Raw genomic sequence first — 13,721 nt, forward strand, 5'->3', positions numbered from 1 at the left:
CTCCTCCAAGAAGGTAAGCTACAGGTAGAAAAGAGCTGACCAGAGTCCCCTGCATTAAGCCCTGCAAAAATTGACCAGCTGACCAGTGGCCATTTGAGGATTTGAAACAGGTGCATTCTGGGAGTTGGAGTCCTACCACCCCAAAGAGCAACTCAGAGCTTCTGGAACCTCTCTGGGTGAGTTGTGGACACCTACAGGACCTTAAAAGTACTTCTGGAAAAAGATCCAGAAGTTTGGAGCAACTTTGGAAAAAAATGCTCCATAAGTGGACCAACCTGAGGTCCTGAGTCACGCCGGCCAAAGTCGACTGAGACCCGACCTGACCTGCAGGTTCATCCAAACGCTCTGGAGCCCCGGACTTCCTGGATTTCACCGGAGGCTTGTGGAAAGGCAATCCCACGATGTCAGCTTGCTGAGGAGGGTCGTCTGACGTCTAGGAAAAAAAGCTCCCAGAACGTTTCTAAGTCTGAAGGTAAATGTTTGACCGAGGCTTCCCGCGCAGTGTATCCAAGGAGAGCTCCATCAAGCTCGGTTTCAACTTCTGACTTGAACCAGGGCAAAAATGTCCATCCCGAAAAAAAGTCACAACTTAGGAACCAGGACTGAGGCCTCCCACGAAGTGTATCTGAAGAGGGCTCCAAGCAAGGTCGGCCTTAACTTGTGACTTCGTCCCGGTCGGGGAAAAACCTTCAAGAAAACATCTAAGTGTGAAGGTAAAACTTTAACCGAGGCCTCCCGCTCTGTGTAGCCAGCCGAGCAGGGCTTCATCGCAGTTGGCCTCAACTGTTGACTTTGCCCCAGTCGAGTGGGATCAGATGTCCATATTGACGCTTTTGATTTCTACACGCTAGAAAACATTTAATATTTAAAAAATCATTTTCTGGTTCCCTTTATTGGAGTTTTGTTGTCTTAGTGTTATTTTAAAGAAAAAAATATAATCTATTTTTATAAATTGATGTGTGATTTTTATTGTGTTTTACTTATTGACTGTTTTGTTATTAAATGCTTTACACACCTGTCTCCTATGTTAAGCCTAACTGTTCGTTTCCAAGCCTCCAAGGGGTTGAGCCAGGATTAATTTATTGAGATCCTGACTGGACCTAGTGGGGGGTTTGTGGTCTATTGCTAAGTGTGTAGATACTTACCAATAATCCACTTTCCAACATCGTGACTATGCCCTAGCAAAACACATATGTTAAAATCTTGGTGGTTATTTGCCGGGGAGATGTAAGGCAGCTGATGGCATTAACACCAGTGTGCAACTGGACCAATATGTATATGCTTCTTTGACTTCTCTGAGCCTTCCAGCAACTCTGAAAAGCTTCTGATAAGGCTAACATTACCAGTCATCCGGAACTTTAGTACCTGCACAACATATACATTTTTTTGCTTTGCTCGAACTAGTTTTTTTAAAAGTTGCCTGGTGAGGATACCAATTTAAAAAAACAAAAAGCATTTTTTTTTTTTTCTTTTTTTAAACTTTCCATGCATAGCAACAATGCAACAACCAGAAGGATTTCCCCAAATTAAATTCACCAGGACTGATGTACAAAATGTGTAATTTCAAATATGTTAGCATGGAACCTTAGATGCAGGTTCATTTGAAATATTCTTGCTCAGACTTCTATTCATTTGCTCTTAGGAACAAGGAGCTTCTTAAATCTGCCAGTACGCCTTCAAAAAGCAAATCCAAACTGGTAGTCCTACATCTGATCAACTCTAAGTCCGCTTTCGGCAACAGAACATTGCTTCTGGCACTATGAATCCTGGTACGGGGTAGACTTGTGTAGGGTCACTGATGCTAGCTGACCAATTCTGATGTGCGTGTATATATGACTGCTAATTTTCTTTTAATCCTTAAGTAAGTCCAACTACATGTAAATGTGTGATCAGTACTGCTACGTTTTATATAAAGCCAAGAATATGAATGTATTCTGACTTGTACATATCAGCTACTTCTACAGTGAAGTCGGGGTAGGCAGTGATGGAAGCATCCTCAAATTTCCACGGCCTTTTGGCTCTGAAGTGCTGGAGCCCTAGGTCGCGAGGACAATAATTGGAAGGTGGGCTTTAAGTGTGTGTGTGTAGTGGGGGGCAGGTGGTAATGGTGGGGCGCTGGGTGGAGGTGGCATGCCTGGGACTCTATGCACTCTTTCGATCGAGAAGAATTTGGAATCTCTGTCCCAGAGTACAGTGTCGATAAGCCATTTCTCTAGAGAGTTTTGCACTCGGACCTTCTGCTATTCCGAGGATTCCCATGAAACTGACATTGTTACGCCTTGAGCGTCCCTCTGCATCCTTCGCTCTGCGATGTAGTGAAGCCAACTCTGCACTCAGACTTTTCATCTGCACGTCCTGATTCAGATTCTTCTACTCGTTCAGACAACTTTTGGTGATCCGCTAGTAGTTAGTTGAAGTCTTGTGCTACCGCGTCAATTTTCACTCCAGGGAGGTTTTAGTGTCTAATATGGCTTGTAGAACCCTTTCAAATTGAGCGGAGTGTTTATGAAGTGTGGCATCAAATTGTTGGAGGGCAGAGGCGGTGGTGATGAAGGATGTGGGGTGGGACTCTGGGGTTTTGTGGGGTTTGGCTTTACAATTTTGTTGTCTGACTGTTGGTTGCTCTAAGGTGTAGTGCGCCCTTGGTGCTGGTATCAGTGCTACCAATTGTTCTTTACCGGAGTCCTCAGTGTAGGCTGGAGTAGTTTAGGTGGCCTCAAGCACTTCTTGTTGGTATTTTCGCACCACTGGATGGTGTCTTAAGCCCTGGGTGATGTGACCACAGAGAAAGGAATAATGGCAGCACAGTTTTTAGGACTCTCCATTTGTGAGAGGGAACCAGGAGCGCACCTCGTCAAGGCCGTGAGTCACAGTTCACACGGGCTCTGGGTGCCACCCGCCCCGGGTGCGGAAACTCTCCATCTCCCCGCACAGCAAGACTGAAGTATTTGTAGTGGGGACACACTCAGACCTGTGGCTCAACCACTCCCAAAGGTAAAGTGCTGATCTCTGTGCCCCATTTAAGGGTGGGCCTCTGGTGATAGGCCAATGGTTTGTGCGCAGTCCCAACAGTGCTATTGATGTGCTGTTGTAGGGGGAAATAGCTGGGGTCCCCGGGCGCCACAGAGGTTGTTGTGCTTAGTTGGCACTGTCCACTTGCATCAACAGCGACACCCACACAAGTGGCCTGCCAACCAAAGTGCCCGTGATGGGCGAGAAGGAATAGGGGCCCAGGCTTGATTTTCGGATTGCAAGTTGCCTTATTCTGGCTAGTGGCAGTTTATATTTGCTATGCCGATAGCGTTCACCTGGTCCCCGCCAACAGGAAGTGTCTTCAGAAAGGTTGTGTGCGCAACATCCGGTGGTAAGGCAGCCCGGACCGGTCTCCCTGCATCTCGCAGAAGACCATGCTTACGCTGGGCCACTATGCTTGCGTGGCAGTGGCCTACCTCCTGTGATGTTGGTTTGGTTTCGGGTGAGTAGCTCTGCTTTTCTCTCTGGTGGTCACGGGAGGTCTGCGCGCTCAGGCCTCCATGATGCATGGCACGTCGCAGTCTTTGTGAGCCACCAGATATGGCGCCTCTCACCTCACAGGCCCGCGGGCCGCTTTGGGATCAGGCCGTGTCACAATGGTCGCTGCCTTGTGCGCAAGGCTGGGAGCACGGTTTTCTCCCCTGGAGGTTTCCGGCTGGAGCTGCAGTCTCAATAGTAGGCCAGCCTCCGACTTCAACAGGATGGTGCTTATCGGCACCGTGTTCCTTGTCCCTGGCGCGAGAGCGTCATCAGGTGTCTGCGCACTGAACGGTCCTCATGGGCATTGCCAGACTCCGCTGGGGAACTGGATGGGTTGGATTTAGTAGGATAAACGCCTGGCTGAAAGCAGAGCTCTGAGCCAGGTGTGCGCTCTTGGCCACACACCCCCAGCTCTACATACATAGATGTTTATATATATATGTTAAGTGTGATCTTGGCCAGATAGTTATGCATGCTTGCTGCTGTTTGAACCAGAAGGGAGGGACTTTATTATAAATCAACTTTCAATAACGCCAGTAGGAAATTTCATGTCGTCCACAACATAAGAATATTGGAAGAATAAGTTAGTCGATCCTCTTGTGGTGTTAAGGGTGCTCAAAGCTCTCACACGTCCTTTGAGGCAGTCTGATTGAGACTCCTGCAAAAACTATCAAAGGCAGGCATGGGCCAGCAGACCTAGATCCCAGTATTCACTTTTGCGATACAACCTTTTTGCTGGCACACTGAATGAATCACTGGGAAGTACATGCAGTGGTCCATGGGTCCACTGTCCACACCTCCTAATGTCTGCTACTTCAACAAGCAGAGCTTAAGCTGTGGAACTTTGACAGCTTACACTTTCCAAATGGTTGCTGCCTGCTCTAGGAAAGTTCTACACATTTATACTTTGCACCAGTAAAAACTGCTGCAATCATTTATGTCTTCAACTAAGGATTACAAAGTCCGCTGATCGCCTTGTTTCCCTTGTGAATCACAGCGGTCCATAATTGTTGCATTGCGATTTTCTATTACAAATTACAATGCAATTTTGTGCACTTTAAATTGAAACTTTTCATTGCCAAAGCCAGTAGCAGTGATCTTTGTATCTTTGGAATCCACACATGTGCCATACAGCATTTAGTGGACTTTTTTCTGTCAAAGGATGTGAGGGACAGAGGAGAGTTTGGGTCAGATGTGTCAAAGTGCTTTTGTGTTAAGTCACACAATAGGGCTTTTGCGATCTCAAAAATACCTCTTCTTATGTACAATACAAACTGCTATTCAGTAACCTGTAATTAGATTGCAATTTAGGTTGGGTTCAACTACCCATTCGGTATTTGGAAGGGCATGTTTATGACTTCCCTTCCATATACCGAATCTGATTGGCATGTGTGAATGTTTTGGAACAAATTCAGGTTGCAAAACATTAATCTTTTACCGACTACTGAAAGGTAGTGGTTAGGCATTCGGTGTTTGGAAGAGCTGTGTGCAGGGCGGGTCTCCTAAATACCAACTCAGATTGGTATGTATTAATTTTTTGCAACAACTTCTAATCGCAAAACATAAATCTTTCACATACTACTTAAAGGTAGTGGTAAGGCATTCGCAAATGGAAAGGGGGCTCTCGCCACAAGATCCCTTTCGCGCTAAGAATGTTAAAAAAAATATTTTTTGAGAGTAGGCAATGGTCCCAGGGACTGATGCCTACTTTTAAAAAATTCTTAAAGTTTTAGTTTTTAGTAAGGCTTAATTTGCGACCCATTAGGAATCTGTAATTCGGGAACACACCTATTAGTTCACAGGTCTGTTCACAAATTACCACACTGGTCGCAAACTGCGACCAGTATTTTGCAACCACTGCTACGTACATTTGGCTTTTAGTTCAGGTCAAGTAAAATTGATGGCATGTCTTTGTCTTTGTCTCTCGAGGACCAAAGCATTTTTCTCTAAAAAAATGTGTAAACTGGAAAAGCTTGTAGGTGTCTCTGGTTTAAATGTACTCATTACAAGCAAAATAATAAAATGGATGCTAATGAAGAATAAAGTCAAAGCGTCTCAGGACCTCTCAGGGACTGGATTAAATAGAGGTGTCTAAGGTACCTAGAAATTGCTACAATGAGAAACATTGAGGTCCTCCACATTACCCTAAACGTTTCACAGAATTACAAATACATTTAAGGAATTTGAGAAAGCCATTTATTATGTGGCTGGATAGAAGTATTAAATCTTGACCCTATCCTTTATTCAGACTTTTCCTGCGCCACTCGCTACATCTAACTTGCATAATAAATACGATCAAATCTTCAAGGCCTCGTGATTACGGGGTTTTACCCATTCCGTTTCTATTGGGAAATGCACTGATACACAATTTTTTGTTGTGACCAAACTATTAAGGCTGTCAAAGAAAAAAGGGATTTAACTTCCAGCTTACTCAGATTAGATTTGTGTGGGAATGGATGAATTCAAGGACTGAAATATACTGCATGCCATGTCTTGTTCCATGAATAAGCAAATGTTTGCCTGATGCTTTGTATATTTCCTGAGGCTCTAATGGCCCAGGGCCTCAAAATAAATCCAGTCACATGAACCCTACCGAAGTTGAGCAATGCTTTTTCTCTACATTGGCAAATACGGGAACGCTTTTGTAACTTGAAGTGCTAAAAAAAAAACTCACTCACCACTGGTTTTATGAGCCTTCAATACAAAAGTAAGACGACATCCCTAATTTACACTTCATTTAATGCGGCCGCCAAAATAAAAGGTGGACTTAACAAAGAAACACATATCTCACACACGACATCGTATTACAGAAAAAGTGAAGCACGTGCTAATGACAGCATGAACGCTCTTGTTTCCACTGAGCTCGCTTTTAAGGAAACTGCAAAGAGATTTGACTGTTAATAGAATTTTACTGAACTCTGCAGAATCAAATCAATTAAAATCTGGCAGCTGTGCATAATCTTACAAACAGACTAAGTGAAAAACACTCTAAAAAAAGAGAACACACTAGTGTCAAAAATTAAGTACGTTACAAACAGAGCTTAATTGTAATTTTAAGGACAATAAAGCAAATTTGCATTTTTTTTACCTGAATTGGCAGTTGATTTGTCAAATAGCAGCCAACAAAATTTGTGACATCACCGGACAGCCAGCAGAGGAGAAAACCCAGTGAAAGGGCTTGGTCAACATTTCCTTTCTTGTAGGCAACATAAAGCTGACTAGAGAGTAAAGAAGAGAGGCACTTCAACCAAGTAATTTGAATATTGTTTAAGTACATGAACCACAAGAACAGTACATATAAATAAATGTTTTTCCCTGTGAACACGCAGTCTTTATACACAAACTATCTTTGTCCTTGTTTTAGTCCAGCTCATTTATTTCTTTTAAGCAAACTACATTTCTTTTTAGTAAAAAACAGAAACATTACATTGAATACGTATACTTTCTAGACATCATACTTATTTTTTTTAATCCAGAACTTAATTACGAATTCATTTATTTTATGAGATGGTCACATAATTCACCAATCTTAAGGTCCGAGATTATGAACAGTTGTCACTCCGTTTGTCAGTGCGTTTAAAAATTAGAAGTTAAAGTCGCTATTCAAAGTCCTATAGAAACACATTCTTACCACTAAAGAGTAAAATGCCTGAACATATTTATACCAAACAGAGTAATATTGGTCTTAATAGCTGTTTTGGCTTCGTGCAAAGGCTTCTAACTGTTTAAAAACCATGTGGAAAATGTTAAGTATACTACAATTTAACTGGTCGATCATATTTCTGAATCCAGGTGTGCTTTCTGTTTCAGATGAATGAAGTAAAAAAAAAAAATCACGTTGATACAGTGAGCGAGGCTCTGATTAAAGAGCTGGTAAGCCTAATGCACGTCCCACCAACTCAGTATGCATCAGTTGCACTGCTACTAGCGAGATAACATTTAATTTGTGATGTCATGTGTGAGATCACAGGAGGGTGATAGGGGGACATTGTTGTATATTGGGAGCATCTTTGCTTATCAAGTGTTGTGTCAAACATATTTTCCCTTCAACTGGTATGTACTTCTTCATAAATACTATTAGTTCATAATCATAGCAGATAACGATAATGTTTCTTTAACAAAGCTTTCAGTGGTTGTTAGACCTGTCATCGTTAGGGTTGTCTTACCCCGTACTTTTTGCCTTTACCTCCTGTTTGCTGTTGTATCATTTTGTTGGCGTTGGTACCTTGAGCACTTTACCACTGCTAACCAGTGCTGAAGTGTATGTGCTTCTCTTCTAACCATAATAAGCATTGATGTGTCCACAATCTGAATATTTAGTTTACATATAAGTCACTTGTAAAGTGGTATACCATATGACCAGCGCCTGTAAATGAAACACTACTAGTGGGCCTGCAACACTGATTGGGCCTCCCCCTTAAGGAGCCCTGTAAACATGTGTCAGCCTGTCACTGCACAGCCTGGGTGTGCAGCCTCACTGCCACCCTGACTTTGCATGTGAAGCCTATTGCCAAGCCTTAAACTCCCCTTTTCTTACACTTAAGTCACCCCTAAAGTAGGCCCTAGGTAGCACATTGGGCAGGGTGCTATGTAAACAAAAGGCAGAACATGTACTTTTAAGTTTTTATGTCCTCATAATAAAAAAACTCCCAAAGTCGTTTTTCATTACTGAGTGGCCTGCCCCTCTCATAGGCCAGCACGGGGGAATACTTTACAATACTTTTAAGATGTAATTCCATATCTGAGAGGAGTAGCTGCGTTATGTTTAGTATTTCAAGAATGGTCATGATAAATCATTTTTAGTTGTACTGTCAGATTTATTTTTACTATTTTGGAAATGCAATTTTTTTAAAGAAAGTGGACATTTCTCTGCTCCCACTGTCCTGTATGTCTACAGCCTCCCTCCAGGACACGTCTGATCTGGGCAACAGATACACTTGTGTATTCTCTCCAGACACCCACAACATTGGATATATCTGCATTCATCTGCATACTGATGGGTCCTTCCTGGGGAGGAGGTTGGTAAGGGCTCACACTTACACTTCAAAGGGTAGTGACCAGAGTCCACACAAAGGGGCTGATTACCTCTCACTGATAGTCTGGAGTCGAGGCTGAGTTGAAAGGGGGACCTGTGCACTCCACAGAAACCTTTTGAAGTCCTTCCCTCCACCAAAGGCACTTTCTAGTATAACTAGTGGGTCTCTCAGCCACTCAAATCAGCACACTTCTGAACTCAAGGAAACTCTGCTGGAGTAAAGACTGCTGTGTGCCAGGATTGTCACTCTGCCAGATCTGACTGTTCCCAGGAACTGCTGCTCTGCCCTACTATTTTGCCCTGCTGATCTCTGCCCTGCACCCCAAGGACTCAAAACCATCTCCCTGGAACACAGTGTGTCCATAAGTGCTTGTTGGTCTGCCCTCCCTGTCAGGACATCTCAGGGACCTGAAAGACCACGATCTATGACCAGCAGTCGTTAGCCTCTGCACTTTGTGACTCGTCTCAACCCAATGCTTCTTGTCTGAGCGGATTGAGTCCCCACACTGCTCAGATCACACAAGCTCTCTCATGTAAACATGGTAAAACTGGCTTACACTTGATTGGTAAATTCAGTTTAAACTACCTAGTGTAAAGTACAAAACGTACCCAGCACTGTAAATTAAATGCCACAAGTGGGCTACAGCACTCCTTGTGCCACCAACTAAATTAGCATTGTAAATCATGTCTCAGCCCTGCCACAGCTGCCTGTAGTGCAGTTTAAAACTGCCATTTCCATCTGGCAAACTAAACGTTTGACAGGCCTTTACTTTCCGTGTTAACACATAAATCAACTCTAAGGTAGGCCCCAACAGCTCACAGGGCAGGGTGCGTGCTAATGAAAACATAGGACATGTGTATTTAAATTTTACATGTCCTGACTGTGAAAAACTCCCAGAGCAAAGTTGTTTTTTCACTGTAGCAAGGCTTCCTCTACCATACACTAATATTGGGTTACCTCATTACACTTAATAAGCGTTAACTTCAGTTTGGAAGCAGATTGAGAAATAGTTTTTCTACTCATTTGGAATGCAGTTTGAAATCCTCTTAAAAAGTAAAGTCAGTTTTGAAGTTACTCCTGTTAAAATTACACTTTTAGGAGGGTTGGACCTTTAATGCCTAGACCAAATGTGACTTTCTACCTGTGTCCTGAGTCACAGAACTGTAAATGGATCTCCTTGGTGTGATGTGTATTCCTTTCCGACGGGACAAAAAGGCAGTGGTTATGAGGAAGGGAGCTCCTCTCCTAAGCAGGATGGTCTGAGGGGTTGTACTCAACCTTCCTGAACTTCAAAAAAAGAGCCTGAGGGCTGTGCCCACCGCTCCCATGACCTGTGAAGCAGCCTGCCTAATCACTAGCAAATGCAGTTCACACTTACACCTACCTGACTTTTTTTCACCCCAAACAGTTTGGGGGCCAAACCCAGGAGAAAGGGAAGAACTGACTATAACCTGTTAGGGTTAGACGAAGAGAGTGACTCTCACACAGAGGCTGGGACTGTGAATATAAGTGGCACCTTCAGAACCTCTCATCAGAAAACCTTTGGACCAGTGGAGGAGATTAATCCTTCTTCTCAAACTACTGTCTGAAGAAGGAAGACTGGACCAGCTTGCCTGGAACCTAGGATCCCAGAAGTGACTCCACTGGTCAGTTAGTTTGCCTCCTGTTTGAAATACAGTGAGACTACAAGCTTCCAGACGCCTTTCCTGAAAATGTCCAACTAATCAGAACCAAATGGACCTGCTTGGACCCTGCTGCTGGTCTCTGCTGTAGTAAGTCCTGACCCACAATAGGTGCACCACCAGGTATTGGTTGGTGTCAGAGGGTACTCCTCGGCCTACAAACTATAAGAACTGGACAACAGGTGAAAATCCAGAAGTTCTTATCTCTTTGTGACTGCACACAAGCTCTTTTGCATCAAGAGCAACCACCATAATCTCCAGCATATGTGAAGTTCCGACAGAGACCTGGTCCTCGCAGCGACACCAATTTCTTTGAGGTTCCCAGAAACGCAAAGCTCCGACTGAGGCTCCTTGCATGCAACTGAACTGATTAGAAGGTAAAATGTCCACCAGAATGCACTTGGTCCTTGTATCTGACCCACGTTCCATCACAGTTGGCCTGACCTTGTGACTTTGACCCTGTCCAGCGCAACCTGATCACGGCGATTGGCGCTTCATGCTTTTGAGGTGCTATGTTTACTTGAAACAAATAAAAAATGTGGTTTAATTTAATAAAACTTTCTCTATTTTTCTAAATTTGTTTAGGATTTTATTTGTGCTGTGTTTTTAGTTTATTACTGGTTGAGCGCTGCATAAATACTCTACACATTATCTCTAGGTCAAGACTGTATTTTTGTGCCAAGCTACTACATGATTAAGCAGATGTTTATTTAATTACATTTGTTGTTCACCCTGACAAGGATTGTGTTTATTGGATGAGAAGGGTGAGAGTCCCACTCAAGGAATAACCTAACTTGCTTCAAATGAGATTGCTTCAGCGGTCGACTGAAGCTTTGCAAGAGTGTACCCCACGCGATACATGAGAACACTTGTGCTTTGGGAGCATTTCTCTGTGCCTGCGCTGCTCCTGTTTTGCACTCATTCTTCATTGGAATCATTTTGATTGTGTGAATATGACATTAACCTTTGTAGCTATATTTTGGTTTAAGCTATGACCTGCTTACAAGGAAGTGTACTTTCCTAGGAAGGTTTGAGGTTTGCTAACACCACAGTTGTCACATCAGTTATAAGAGGAGCACCAATACTACTTTTTCGTTTTTCTGTAAGAAATACAGTGGCAAAATATAACCTGTGGTGCATTTTTCTGTTCAGGCCTTCACTTCAATTTAGACATGGTTTGTGAAATTATCAGGGTACACAAAGTTTTGTTGCCACCACTATTTGTATGTACACTTAATAGTCAGCCAATTAAGTGGAATATTGGATAATGTTCTTTGAGAATTATTCTGTGGCAACTGATGCTGAAAAGTTTGATGAACCAAGAAAAGTAAATATTTTGTTCAGTCATGTTGGGCAACATGTTTTTGATAAACTAGGATGCTCCTCAAGGGGAATTTGGAACTTGGGATGCTTCCCAAGAAGCATTTGCACGTATGCGAAACAATATTTTGAATAACCAAGTGTGCTTATGGAGAGACAACTTTTTTCAGATGCAACCAGACAAGCCTTAACACGAGAAACCAAGTGTACACATCATTTAAATAGTAAGAGCCATAAACTGCTGTGAGCCAAGCCTGACAGCCTATTTAAACATAGTCTGCGGTATCCCAATCTAAATACAGGGACTGTGCGCTGCACAAGAGGAGTTGGCACAGAAAAGAGAAGGGTTTTATTTAACAATCTTCCATCATTATTCTGTATTCATTTTTTTCCCACTTCACTAGAAGTAAGTTCTTTGGCACCGGCAGAGTGTCTTTCGTCAATGCACAGTTATAGTTATACATTGTTTTGTCACCTTATCCCATTCTTCTAGGTTGTTTCTATGGTACAGCAGAGCAACAGCGGATACAAAAAGATACTTACAGCTAGCATCACATGTGTACACTGTGCTTGTACGTGTATGTGGCCAGTGGAGTATATGCATTGTAAACATCACTGAAGCAGATTAATAGAGGCCTGCGTGCTCCATTTTGGAAGACACTACCTTTTTCTTTTGCACAAGATAGGGGTCATGTTTTTTTATCAGGGGAAAAGCAGAAGGAAGGAGGCCTAGACACTGAAGACAATCGAGAGGGGACAAAGGAGGCTGCTCCTATACAAATCCCATTAGGTCCTATATTGGAGAGGAACTGACGATTAGTCTTTCTGGAGCACTGCTATTCAGTAAAAGGGGGACTGCTGCCTCTATTATTCAAAATGAGAAGGGTGCATTAGGTGAAACCACACTTTTCTCTCTTTCCTTAACACTAACTTTGTGATCTTCTTACTTCGATGCAGATAGCTCACACCTCTTTGTGCCTCTGTTGTGGGAACTCCTGGCAGGAAACTTTTGGGTTATGAGGAGCATGAAAGGCTGTGCTTGCAGAACAGCATGGAGAGGGTCTTGGAAATAAATAGAAGCCAGTCCCAAACTAGTTCTGTGCATCTGAAATATAACTATGTCCAACAGTGCACATACTTTATGAAATACTAACTCAGGTTTGTTAAGTATAAGTTCAAGGTTCTATTCGCACATTATCTGAAGAACGGATTTATCACTATATGGGCATAAACGTCCACACATTTGAATTAATGTTCAGCCGTGCCTCCTCGGCGCCCGATGGACTTCTCAGCTCAGCAGATGAAATAAACAAAGACAAATGCACCCCTAGTAACGCAGTATTGTGTTGTTGCATATGTATGTCTGTTTTCAAACCTACTGGACTATAGGAAGTAATAGACCAGGCTGGCTAACTGAGTTCACATAAAAATCTAAAATTGTAGAATAGATCATGCAAGCCCATCTGTCCTGTAAGGAAATAGAGAAATAATTTTTGCTCGGTAATTCTTATATTTTTTCTCCCTTTTAAAAGGAAAGGAATATTAATCTCCTCCTCTACTCCCACCCAGCGCTTTGCCAACACCTTAATCTCGCGCCTGTATGCATGGGCAAATAGTTATATCGCAAAAACAACAACAAAAAAACAAAAACAAAAAAAACAGAAAAGTCATTTTCAGCCAACAGTGGAAGTGAGGTAGAAACCTAGGGATTAAATCGAGACTAATTAATAAAAGCAAGTAATCAGGTGGCGCATGTGAAGCATTTCAAGGACAGGGGAGGGAAAGAAGCAAGTTACTTGTATCTATTTAGCAGAATTGACCGTCACAACAAAAACAAAACATGACCTGCACCCGGTGCACTCACAATCGGTGGGATAAAACTTATCTGAGACCCCAACCCTTCCCTCATATTTCTAAACGTACGAATGGCGAAGCGGGCGCTGTTTCACGGAGCAGCACAGCTCTTAGCCAAGTAAAGCAGTGATGTGATTGAAAAGGAAATGATGACAATGCGCACCTTACACAAGTTTATTTCCTAAGCACCATTTTAAGCAGGAAATTAATGAAGTGGGATGGGATAATGTAGGTTTTCAAACAATAATAATAAAAAAAACAGAGCTGTAGAAAACGGAAAATTGAGCTGGGAAAGGAAAGTGGCACTGGACCACAC

At 42.8% G+C, this 13,721-nt stretch overlaps 1 protein-coding gene across 1 annotated transcript in view; it reads right to left on the reverse strand.

Moving 5' to 3' along the window:
* Positions 1 to 13,721, reverse strand: part of LOC138265500 (lysosomal amino acid transporter 1 homolog) — a 154,230-nt gene that overhangs the window by 41,505 nt on the left and 99,004 nt on the right. Inside the window, exon 2 of the mRNA XM_069213276.1 lies at positions 6,602 to 6,731. Coding sequence (XP_069069377.1) covers positions 6,602 to 6,731 — 130 coding nt within the window. The remainder of the gene's footprint in view (positions 1 to 6,601; positions 6,732 to 13,721) is intronic.

Source organism: Pleurodeles waltl, chromosome 11 (assembly GCF_031143425.1).
Source record: "Pleurodeles waltl isolate 20211129_DDA chromosome 11, aPleWal1.hap1.20221129, whole genome shotgun sequence".
In the NCBI taxonomy this organism is placed as follows: domain Eukaryota; kingdom Metazoa; phylum Chordata; class Amphibia; order Caudata; family Salamandridae; genus Pleurodeles; species Pleurodeles waltl.